The sequence below is a fragment of the Sturnus vulgaris genome, chromosome 2 (assembly GCF_052056855.1).
Source record: "Sturnus vulgaris isolate bStuVul1 chromosome 2, bStuVul1.hap1, whole genome shotgun sequence".
Taxonomy (NCBI): domain Eukaryota; kingdom Metazoa; phylum Chordata; class Aves; order Passeriformes; family Sturnidae; genus Sturnus; species Sturnus vulgaris.
The window spans coordinates 22,424,756-22,437,536 of NC_142244.1; the positions used below are offsets into that span (position 1 = coordinate 22,424,756).

At 40.9% G+C, this 12,781-nt stretch overlaps 1 protein-coding gene across 26 annotated transcripts in view; it reads right to left on the bottom strand.

Moving 5' to 3' along the window:
- ST3GAL6 (ST3 beta-galactoside alpha-2,3-sialyltransferase 6) overlaps positions 1 to 12,781 on the bottom strand; it is a 138,794-nt gene that overhangs the window by 68,125 nt on the left and 57,888 nt on the right. For 19 of the 26 annotated variants that reach the window (XM_088158851.1, XM_088158866.1, XM_088158858.1 and 16 more), the window contains 5 exons: positions 8,444 to 8,543; positions 7,597 to 7,677; positions 6,281 to 6,358; positions 4,100 to 4,203; positions 2,269 to 2,332 (listed from right to left, as the gene is read on the bottom strand). In XM_088158851.1, the coding sequence (XP_088014977.1) occupies positions 2,269 to 2,332; positions 4,100 to 4,203; positions 6,281 to 6,358; positions 7,597 to 7,677; positions 8,444 to 8,532 (416 nt within the window). In that variant the 5' untranslated portion in view covers positions 8,533 to 8,543. The remainder of the gene's footprint in view (positions 1 to 2,268; positions 2,333 to 4,099; positions 4,204 to 6,280; positions 6,359 to 7,596; positions 7,678 to 8,443; positions 8,544 to 12,781) is intronic. The other 7 variants (XM_088158871.1, XM_088158872.1, XM_088158870.1 and 4 more) reach the window with 1 other exon arrangement.

A 12,781-nucleotide genomic window follows, 5' to 3' on the forward strand; every position in this document is an offset into this window, starting at 1 on the left:
ATTTTTCTAATCTATAGAAGAAAAATACTGCTAAATGGAACTGTAGCCTCTAAAGGTCAAAAATTATGCACCCTCCACATTCCACTAAAATACTGTTTTAGTAGAAAAAGAAAAAATATCTCAGACTCAGCTCCTTTAACACACACCCCCATAGTCACTTGAGGAATGCAAATTATTTCCTTTGAGGTTATTTAGTGAAAGGAGGATGCAGAGGTCACATTTTGTTGACTCAGGATTGTGTAAATGCATTTGTAAGAACTGTTCAGCTCAGAGTCCTTCTAGTACTCAGTGAGGAACTGAAGTCACAATTGAACTGAAGTCAGTGACACTGTTCATTTCCAAACTCTTTGGGAGAGACACAACTTTAACTCAGTGAGAATTTGACCTAAGTTTGGAAACTGACACTCTTTGGAAAAAAAAAATCTTTGTAGCTCAGTCAGTACAGATTTACCCAAGTTGCACACAAATACAGCTATATAAGCACCACAGACTTCCTGCTTATCTAGCCTAATATTTGTCTGCCTTAAAAAACGTTTATAATCTGATTTGTGTTCTGCCAAGAAGGCTGAATTGAACAACAGCATTACAGAGCTACCTAATAATTCTATGTTACTGGAGAATGTTGTTTGCATCAATTCCTAAAGAGTTTCACTTTCAAAAGCCACCGTATCTCAGTGAAATACATGCATAAAAACTCTTCTCAACTACAGTGATTCAGGACCTAAGACTGCTGTACACAAAACCTGATGGATCTAGAAAGAATATATTATACGAAGTCATTGTATGCTTGATTTGTTTATATTACTGCCTATTAAATATTAATAGCTCTCATTTTGCTTCAGCATCACTAAGTATGTTACTTTTAATAAAATGAAGCATACTTCCCAGAATACTATATCTACATATTTTAAGAATATAATACTAATACTATATCTACCGTATCTACATCTCAGAGAATCTACGTTCAAAGGACGAATACTAATTTCCTCACTTTTCATCTACAGGACAGGCATTTCCATTTAAAAGGTACAAGCATATCTGCTTTACAGCACAAACAAGTATGGTCCTGAAGTTATGGTTTCAGGGAATTTCTAATATAACATTTGGCATTCTCCTTCAAACTCCATACAAAAGAGCAGCTTCTGTCAGCCAAGTCTATAAATTTACCGCATTATCACACTCCTGATAGAAAATACAGTTTTACTTTCTTCCTTCCTTAAGAGTAAACCTGAACATCCTGGAAACAGAGAAAACACAGAGAAAGAAAAGAGTACAGTAAGGAAAAACAAAAAAGATAAACTGTATTAAAACAAATTCTTAAGTTTGAACATATTCCACCCAAGTTTAATTAAACAGTGAATCCTGATATTTGCTATTTCAATAGCAGCCATCTTGTATGATCTCTGCAATTAAAAAACAAAACCAAGTACAGCCAACGTCAGCATTGTTTGCATTCAACTCTATTAAGAAGTTTGTATATTAACATCACATCTGACAGGTTCTCAGCCCACTTGCTAGACTGCAAACCTAAGGACTCATCTGCATCACTCTGAACACAGGACTTCAGTCTACTTGCCAACCCTACATGCAAAAAATCCCAACAAAAGCCAAGCAAAAAACAAGACGCACGAACAAAAAGGCCCTTCAAAACAAAACCAAACTTCCTGGCAGATGTGGCTTCCAACAAGAGATTTAATCTATAATTAAAGATTTAATCTAATTTAATCTATCTAATCCACGGGAAGCACGTTATCTAAGGCATGCTCCCTTTCATGCCACACCCTTGTTACTCCCAAACGGACAGACAGCCTTTCCTGTCTTCCTAGGTCTCCCTTATCCACAAGGAAAGGAAGTTGAGTGTATGTAGGAACACAGAAGCAGACACTGGTTTGCACCTACTTATCTCAAACATTCTCCATCTTTCACTGAATTTGCAAGAGGAGTTCATATTCAATCTAAGTATAAAAAGATACTACAGGAAAATGCGATTGAACTCAGCAGGCAAGTTTCTAACACATTTATAAAAGGAAACATAAGTTAAAGCTCTCTCACAGAATAATTTTTCTTGCATGCTGGTGCTATTGAAATGTAAAACCAAGCCTACTTAAACCTTGCAATCAGCTACACACTGCTTGGACCCTGTCAATCTGCTCCATGTCTTAACAAACTTGAGCAATTTTAGGATAACCCCCCAGACATTCCTTTTCAGGTCAGTACTAAATATTAAAAACTCAACTAATAGAAACAGTAGCAAATAAACCATCTCACCTGTCTTCTTCACTGGAAAGGCCACAGTTCTGCAGTCTTGAAAGGGCTAAACGAAAAAATTGCTCTAAAAAGCAAATATAAACAAGATCAATGAAAACACTCAGTATTTGCAATATATAAATAAGCATGTCACCCTAACCACAATGTTTTTAAACACAGTAGTGCACTGTGCATAAAAACATCAAAGTAAGAACACCTGGAATTTAGTGGAATGATGCCAAAGAAATTCAGGTTTATTCACAGCTCCTCTCTGAGTCTTTTCTGCCTCAAAATACAAAATAGCATGAGATTTACATTTTAAAGAAAAAAATCTTAGTTACAGTAAGTAAGAACTGGATGTATTTCCAAGATCCACATCCCACCTAACTGACTTTGTTTTTTCTTCTACCCACCTCCAGCTGACTCAAGAGGATTCATACAGCCAGGGACAGTAACAGCATTATGTATCTTTGGAGAAGACATCAATGCAGGCTGTGGCAAAGTTGGACAGAAGCACTTTTCCAGCCCACCCCTGATGGCAGGCTCCTGCTGGACACTTAATTTGCCTCAGAGGAGAAATCAACTCATTCCCAAATGTAGTTTTCCTCACTGTAACCCAGAAGTGCAGGAAAATGCACCATCCCTGTTACCACTGATGGAGGGCAAATCAAAAGTCTAAAGCCCAGACTAAGAAGGGGCATTGTTGGTGTTAGAAACTCTGAAATTTGAGACGTTATAACCCTTTCCAAAAGGGTGGCTAAAGCCCTTAGGGTGTCGGCCCTATTTACTCTGGCTTGACCAACATGGGCAGTGGGAATGCACCAGCAAACATTTCCACAGGTCCAACAGCCAGGCAGGGTCATCAACTCCCCTTCTGGCCCCTGTAACACCTTCCCTGGCAGAAGCATCTAGCTCAGTGTCGTGGTTTAGCCCTAGATGGCAAAGTAAGTGCCACACAGCCACTCAGTCTCCACCACTTGACAAGCCAGGCGAAGCAGAAAAAGGTAAAACGTGTGTGGAAAAGGCAAGAAAAAGGAGAATAAACCCCAAGAAAAATAAGCGATGCAGAATACAACTGCTCACCACCTACTAATTGATGTCAGCTCCCAGGCAGCAACCAGCCCCTCCCAGACAACTCCTCGCTAGTTTAAATACTGAGTCTGTTACATGGCATGGAACAGCCGTTTTCCAGCTGGGGTCAGTTGCCTTGGCAATCCTCCCCTGAGCTTCTTGTGCACCTGCCCTCTAGCAGAGCATGGGAAATGGAGAAGTCCTTGATTTAGAGGAAGCACTACTTAGCAACAATTAAAACATTCATGTGTCATCAACATTATTCTCATGCTGAATCCCAAACACACACTATACCACCTACTAGGAAGAAAATTAACTCTATTCCAGTCAAAACCAGGACAGTAAAAGGAAAATTGCCCTGATGTGACCACCTAAACCTGAGGACTTCTGCCTCAGTAGGACTCTGGATTCCAACCAGTTTAAGTGTGCTGACTGAAGCCCATGACAATGACTCAGTATTTCCCCTAGCAAAGCATAGCTGAATATCTTTAGCACTCCAGCCTATATACAAACAGAAGGAAGCTGAATAAGGTCCTTTCTTCCTCACTCGTACCTTTTTGGAGCTTCTCTGCTAAGAGGGGCAACCTCAACCCAATGTTTTACTTATTAGAAACAGAAAGGTGTCAGGTCAGAGGGACTGAATGAAACCATTAAGACACTGCTAGACACCCCAAAAGGATTAGCATCAGTGCACAGGGAAGATCATGGCCAGAGATTCAGGTGGCTTTACAAGCCATTTAGGTATTTCTGATTAAAAATAAGGTACATCGAAAATACAAACCTGCTCTCTTTATTCCATAAGGTAGTTCAAACTTATTGCTCCCTTGGAACTCTGCCACTCTGATAAAATCATTAGCGCACAGGAACGGGTATATTTTGTCAACACTGATGAAGGAAAAAAGAAAGAAATCTCAAAATCCACAGGATGTACCTGCATAAGCCAGTAAGTCATGCAATTGCTCTGTAAAAAACTCTTTATCCTACTATTACCATTTTATCATATTATCATCCATTTTTAAAGGAAGAAAATCTCTTAACATAGGAAAAGCAAACAGATGACAGAGAAGGGGAAGATCTTGTAACAGAAAATATAAGCAGAGAGTGAGATAAAAAACTTGTCTATTCGTACAATTTATAAACTCACTAAAATAGTGTGACTCACACTTACACCACAAGACCAGGTATTTAAGAGAATACATAACCCAAGGAAACCATGATAAACTTCATGTTTGAAAAGTACGTAATAGAGATAGCAAGGAAAATTAACAGTTATTATTATACATGGCTATTTAATAAGTAAGAACAGAGTTTGAAGCAAGGTATTTTAACTTCAGAATACAATCTCCTGATTTGAGTTGCACTCCTATTCCTAACAAGTGGCACTATACGAGTGTGTTGACATTAGTAAGTTGTTTGGGACAACTGGGATGTATCCATGCAGCAAAACAATATGGAGTTGTCATGTCCACATTACATGCATCTTGGGTATTTTATATTCTGGACTAACTCTGGTAAGATCCTAGCCCTTAGCAGCTACAGCACATGGGCTGTGCTCCTGCTGTGCATCTTCTGGCTTAAGGAGATGTCTGAAAGGATTCCAGTGCATTCACACCAGGGCCATCCTGGGATGAGAAGCATGGTGTGTGGGGATCACAAGGAGGTTTCCCTCAAAAGCACATTCTTCCTGCAAACTAGAACATGATGGCACTATACCTTTTAAGTGCCAAACTAAAAAGAATGGGTCAATTCTTTTGTCAAAAGACAGGAGCCACAGAAAATGGTCTCTCATAGCAGGAAAGGGACTTTCACTGCCAAGTCCAGCAAAATGAGTGAACAGCAGACACAAACATGTCAGGTGCTATCATGCCCTTGGCTTCACCTTTGAATTAACTAAGCACACACCCAGTGTACTGGCTGACTTTGTAACGATCCTGCATATTATATCTTAGATTACAATGTTAACACAGAAGTATACAGTCATTAGAAAACCAAATGTTAATCATAAAAACCCCCAGTCAGCAAGACTTGTTTGTCCATTAAGAATATTAACAGCTGTTAAGAAAACCTTCTCTTTCAGCTTCCCTAATCAACTATCTCATTCTCTAAGCTCTGTGTATTCAGAAGATATTGACAGTAAAAAGGGAAAAAAACCCCAAAACCAAAACACTACAGCCCACACATTGAGAAATGGGCCATAGCTTAACTAAGCAAGACCAGCTAGCTTTGACACACGATGCACTAAATACCCATTTAAATTTAGTAACTTGCTGTGCTGTTCAGAAGCAGCTGGTAAGCTCAGACAGAATAAATAATTTACTTACTGAGAAAAGATTCTTAGTTCTAGCTCTTGCAGCTCTGGTTCCTTTCCAATAAATAATTCTGTGAGGTGAGAAATCCTTTCGACCTCCCCAGGCTATTACCCAAGTGCACAGAACAGATCTTCAGCTCATGGAAACCATCTCTATAAAGATGCTACAGAAATACGTGAGACTGTCCTAGCTGTGCACGTACCTTCTTCTTGCTGTGTACCTCTGAGTCCATTCCTGCTCCTTTGCTGAACACTAGAGCTACCCTGCTGCACCCAACACATAGACAGCCCTGGCACAGTCCACGGGAAAGGGAAATAGGATCACCTCATTGGATCAGGAGCTGACCAAAACTTGAAGACTACAAGTCTGCTTTGGGTGGCACAAAGTTTACGTGCTTCTATGTGCTTTAAAACCCACAAGAGCATTAAAATTATAGCCACATTTTCTTAAATACAAGAAGTACCAGGGGAAAAAAAGCCACAGTGTCTTTGTGCAGAGGTTTAAGACTCCTTCAGCCAGGACGTGGTCTAATCTTTCCAAGCTCTCTCAGGGCACTACTCAACATTTGCTCCCAAATGTGTAAATATCCCAATTCTACCTCAATCAGCACAGCCTTTGCTTTCCCTCCCCCTCAATTCCCACAGAAGACTCACCCCAGTAAAGATTCAAATGCTGGTTTCAGGAGACAAGTGTCCAGTGCATTCCTCCTCTCTACAGCCGTAGGTGGTAGCCTGCAAAAAAACCAATTCCAAATAAATAGCAAGACCAGGAATGAGTAGCAGAAACAAGATTGGGAAATTTGAACAAATCAAATTAGTAAAAGCTGATTACTGAGTTAAGATCACACCAAGATTTCATTACGACCTCCCCCTGAGAGAGCTGAAACTTTCTTATTGTAGCACAATTACTATTACTAGCAATTACTCACACTGCTGCTCCAAGGGGGCTGTGACCTCCCTTGCTCAGCAAGTATCAAAACAGGCATAATCAAAGGTGAGGCCAACCTTCAGAGAAGCAAGGACTTCCTCGGCTCAATCACCCCTGAAGCCATTCCAGATAGCATCCCCATCACTCCTCAGGAAGGAGGTAAGTCTTGTTTGGAGAAGGAAATATAGTACTCTAAGGAAAATTAGTTTCTTTGGGGATAAGTCATTGCACTCATATTAAGGCTAAGACTTACACTTCTAAGCATATTCCCAATTTGGAGATTTAGCCCAATTAATCACAAATACGAAACCTAGAAGGGAAGGTGAAGTTCAGTGTGAGCAACATGTGCCTCTGGATTGCATGAAGGATAGAAGGATGAAACCACCACATTAGAACCAAAAGCCAAAGAGACCATTAAGGTTAATTGATTTTTGTAACCTCAAGTTCTTACATGAATAGTGACGCTGAGAAAGCACCCTGTGAAATCTATCAGCTGGCCACCTTGTTGCTTTCCAGCATCAGCCTCACAAACGGCATTTTGCAGGACAGCTTCAGAGAAAAGAGAGGTCTGCTGTCAAGTGTTAGCACAGGTGCTCATTAGTCCCACAAATCTAACTGCAGGAAGTCACAAGCCCAAGAGCTGCCTATAAACACACTTGAACACAAGTGGAACACACCTCTGGTTTAGTAAAGTTTTAAGCACTGAAGTTGCCGCCAAGCTGCGCTAACTTTATTCAGGTATAACTCAGAATTGCAGAGATTTGAAAACTGTAAGCCAATGTTCTTCCAACAGTTCAATGCTTGTTAGAGATAGTTATTGGAAGTGGCCATAAACAAACACTGGAAACATAACATGGACACATTCCTCTCTGACAGACACCTTACCACTGCGTCTGTAACAGGAGCAGCCACAGGACCCAACTGTACAATTGAGCAGGGAGCCTACGCACAAAGGCTACAGACTTGAGCCTCAATCCCTCCCACCTATCTGAAACAAAAAAATACACAATACACCACAATAATACTCAACTGCTGAACTTACTGATCGTAACTGATTGTAACTCCACTAGTCACATAGGAAGGAGAAGCCCTCACAGAGGAAGTCTGTCCATAAAAGCTAATCCTGCAAAAAGGGAAATGTCACAAACACTGTGGTTTGCTGTAAACAGAAACCACAACAGAAAGCTATTTTTATCAATTGTACACCATAAACAAGATAAAGGGAGCACATTAACTTGAAAAAATTACCACTTATCTTCATAACACTCTGGTCAGTCCTGGTCACAGCTGTGCTAAGACCAATGGAAACTCAACTTCTTCAAGTAAGTGCCCCAAATTTTACGTCCCAAGCCACTTGTCCTGTGAGCCTGGAAACAGTGAAGCCTCGCTGCCCTCAAGGGCTGCTGGGCCTCAACAAATTTCAGCTTTTCAAAAGGTGACCCCTGCACCTACAGTTATTCCCACGTGTGGAGAAGGCCTCTTCCACATCACTTACCAGACATTTAATAGAACAAACTAACACTAAACCCACTGGGGTGGAGGGAGATGTGGATACCTCATTTCTGCACCTCATGTAACTCCTCATCTGAATACCTACTTTCATGGACCTCAGAGGGGCTCCCTACCACTGAGGTCCTGACCTCTCCATACAACCAGGCTCAAAGTAATTACAAGGTTTGAAAGTGACACACGAGAACAGGTGACAGGACAGAACAATCATATTGATTCCCTTGGAGTACCAAAAGACCTTAACTACAAAACACAACACACACAGAGTAGTAATCACTTATGATTATAGTAAGCACTTACAGAGCAACACAAACTCACAGCCACATCTCTCATACAACCATGTGGTATCTGCATTCTAAATCAACAAACCATCAGCATACCAGTAGAAGTTATTTCTCCACAGATTTCCATGCAGGATACCATACATAACAGCAGCAGCCAGGATAAAAAACAGAAGAATTCGTTTCATGACTGATAAACCTGAAACGTAAGAAAAACAAAACAAGAAACTGAAACACAAGATTAACTAACGCATCAGCATTTTCTAAAGCATATGGAAACCTACAAAAGAAAAGTTGTTGTTATTACAGACATTTTCTACCACCACAAGTCTAACAGGTGATCCCTCAACATCGGTTTCCTCACACAAAGACCCAGTGCCAGGAGCTGAATGCTGCTTTCCACCTACCACATGTGTGTACTCTGCATAGAAACATGGGTTCACTCCAGGCTCTCACTGAGGCCATGTGAGAATACAACTCTTCTGTCCACTGGCAGACCAAAGAAACCAGCTTGCCTTTATAGGTGTACCTATGCTTCTTCTGCTTCTTGTGCCATGCACTATCAGTTTCCATAATTACACAGTTAAACAAGCATTGGCACAAACGCAGGAGGCAGACAGGTTGATGTTGATGAAACAGAACAGGGTATAAGCTGCCACAGAGTTTTTATCTCTTTTTTTAGGATCACCAAATCTTCTTCAAGTCCAGTTTTGACACTTAAAGCTGTACTGAAACTACCTGCTTATGTCTGCAGTCTTCAGCTCCTGACACAAGCCAAACTCCACCGGTCAAACAACAGAAAAATGTTATTTTCACACATTGCAAAATGAGGATGAAAAGTTAGGACTTTTTCACTGTTGAACTTGTGAAATTATGGAGAAACATCAGAGAAAATGCCCATTTTTCAAACAGAGTTTTCATCTCATTGCACAGCCTACAAAAAGAAAAACAGAGGAATATCAGAAGCTCATGTATCTAGCAAGATAGACTCAAGGAAAATCAAGTCCTGTACTGCTCACATCTTACACAGTGAGCAGCCTTTTCAGTAGCTATGAACGAACTGCTGTTGCTTAATCTTGTAAAAGTCCAAAAGAGCCATTCCAGCCACAAGTTCTCATGGAAATTTACTTGACAGGTACAGCCTTCTAGTATTCCACTTCTCCCCTAACAGTGTTGTGACTACTTGAGTGCAACAACTCACTACTTCCTTACTTTTTTCCACTCATATATTTCACCAGAATTTAATTCTAGAGTTAGAGATGTGCTTTTATAACAGTACCTACCAGTAACAAAGCCATGCAATGAACCAGGTAAAATTCATCAATCTTACGTATATCCTACAGGCTATCCTGCTCTACACTCTGGAGGAAATACTTCATAGACTGTAGCTGTTGCAATTCCGATCTTTCAAATCTCTTTGGGAAGCAGCACTGCTGCTTTACAGCTCCAATTCCCTTGACTCGAAGGGTCACTGCAAATTTGTCTTGACAGTCACTCTCAACTTCTGGAGCAATTTCTAAGTTTTTGCAGTAATTCAGTAAGAATTTTTCTTTGAAACTCCAAAAATAAGAGGAAAACTCACTTACTAGGATCAGCCAAATGTCATTAACAGCAACTGGCTCATAATCTTGAGTGCCATGACAAGACACATACAGGACAAGTGAGGAATCAGGCCCAGCAGCATGGGTTTACGAAAGGCAGGTCTGGCTAGACCAACCTGATCTCCTTGTATGACAAGGTAACCTGCACAGAAGATGAGGGAAAGGCTGTGTATGCTATGTAGAGAGTCCTTTGTAAAACCTTAGACAGCATTTCTCACAGCATTCTCCTAGAGAAACTGCCTGCTCATGGTTTGGATGGGTGTGCTCTCCACTGGGTAAAAAGCTGGCTGAGCCCAGTAGCAAACAGTTACAGCCAACTGGCAGCCAATCAGCAGTGAGGTTCCCAGGGCTCAGTCCTGTTAATATTCTTAAAGAAAATATATAGTCTGGACAAGGGGATCGAGTTTGTCAGTTTGCAGGCAACACCAAGTTGAGTGGGAGTGTCGATCAGCTGGATCAATGTGCCAAGGCCAACTGGAGGAGGTTCAACAAGGCCAAGTCGAACTCCTCTGTCTGGGTCACAACAACCTCAAGCAGCGCAACAGGCTGGGGGAAGAGTGGCTGGAGAGCTGCCTGGTAGAAAAGAACCTGGGAGCGCTGGTCAACATTTGCTGAACATGAGCCAGTGTGTGCCCACACGGCCAAGAAGGTCAACGACACTCTAGTCTGGATCAGCAAGAGTGTGGCCAGCAAGATGAGGGAAGAGATCACTCACTCCTCTGTTCTCAGGACTGGTGTGGCCACACCTTGAGCCCTGTGGTCAGTTCTGGGCCCCTGACTACAAGACAGAGACTGGGGTGCCAGAGCAAGTCCAGAGAAGGGCAAAGCTGGTGAAGTGTCTGAGAAGCAGCAGCTCAGTGGGGAACCTTATCACTCTCTACACCACCTGAAATGAATTTGTAGCAAGGAGGGGTCAGACTCTTCTCCCAGGCAACAAGAGACAGGACAAGTGGAAACAGCCTCAAGTTCCACCAGTGGACATTTAAATTAAGTATTAAGGAAAAAAAATTTCTGAAGGGGCTGTCAAGCACTGAATAGTCTGCCCAGGGAATTGGTTGAGTCACCATTACTAAAGGTATTTAAAAGATATCTAGATGTGACACCTGAGGACATGTTTGAGTGGTGGATCTGGCAGGGCAGGGTTCATGGCTGGACTCCACGATCTTTTCCAACCTAAGTGATGCTATTATTTACTTGAAAAAAGACACTGTACTCTCTAGCAGCTCTTTTCCTTTCACTATTAGTATTTTTACCCCCTCCTGCTTTGAAAAGCTTTGCCAAAACATTTATCCTTACTCCCCAATTCAATCAGTACAAACTTCTGTTAAACCAAACATAACCAGCTCTTCAGATAAAGTTGCTAAATTAGCAACTGATTAACTTGCTGATTTTGCTGACTTCAGTGTTAAGAAAGAACTTCGCTGAAGAGTCAGACCAAGCTACAAAACAGAGAAGAGACAAGGAAAAGCAGCCCATAAAGGATCTATTAAAAATCAAAAATATTATTCATAACAGCATTTTTGACAGAGGAGGAAAGAAATTGTTCCATTTTCAAAATATTTACAAAAATACCCATGCAACCTGGGAAAAAAAATAATCCTTGAAACACAAGAAGTCAGCATCATTTCAAACAGGATCATAAAGGATCTGTAACAACTTCCAGTGTTTTAGGTAGGACACTTAGCTTAGCACACAGGTGATAATGGGTCTACACCAGCTCCAAACAACAAATCATTAAGAGTTTACCTAACTCAGCCCTTAGACACATCAAATGGTCTTTAATTATATAAGTATCTTCTCAGCATCCCATTCCCTACTGCCTGGCTTCATTCTGTGTTTGAGAGAAAGTTCTGTAGCCAAGAAAGTCTTCACTAAGAAGGACTGTCTTTCTTAATCTGGTTTAGTAAACAGAACCATTGCCTTGTTTACAGAAGAAATTATTCTGTGTTTTTAATGATGACAGCATCTTCCAGCTCTTCCTTCCTATTTTAGAACAGCTGAGTGTTGTAGAAAGTTAATCAAAGGGAAACAAACTCCTACAATGCAAATATTGCACTAGAAAATTCCCACAGAGATGCAAGAAAATAGGGAATTGAGAATACAGTTCAGATGGAAAACAGTAGTTCCATTCCAGTTTATTTACTTCAACACAAGAGCCAGCAGCTTGATTTAAGCCCATCAACCCAAATGACAAAGGCCATGGCTCCCTCCCTTAGGTCAATGTCAATCAGAATTAAGCTAAACAAGGAAGACAAAGCTGGAACTCAACTATTCAATTTCCTCCTCTTTCTTAAAACCCTACAGGAATCTACATAATGAAAGGACCAAGGAACCCACTATGACCACGCCTGATGATCTTGGTGTCAGCTGGTCAGTTTTCTGAAAGCAAACAATGAGATATATAAGAGCTGCAAAAAATTCACCGGCATTTTTTTTAACAGTAATCTAAGCTAACTTCTGTGGGTCAGCTTCCCACCTCTCCCAGAGGACAGAGTTACAATTACAGAATTAGACAAGACTGACTTTGTTATGGCATTGAGACAACCTCAGAGATCAGCCTGCATCTCCTATTGACAGATTCCTCCAAGCTTCCATCAACCCACCAGAAAATAATCATATACCCAAATGAGTCTAACTATATAAGACCTGAGGCTAACATTTTTTTTCCTTTGGTGGAAGCTGGGAACCCACCTCCTTGTCAGAAACACATCATTATTTACAATTAGTCTTTAGTACAGTATGGTATCTGCTATGAGCCACTATCTCACACCTTCTGTTTATCTCCCAACTTACACTTGTAGTTGATGCAGTCATGCCACAGAATAAATCCTGCAGG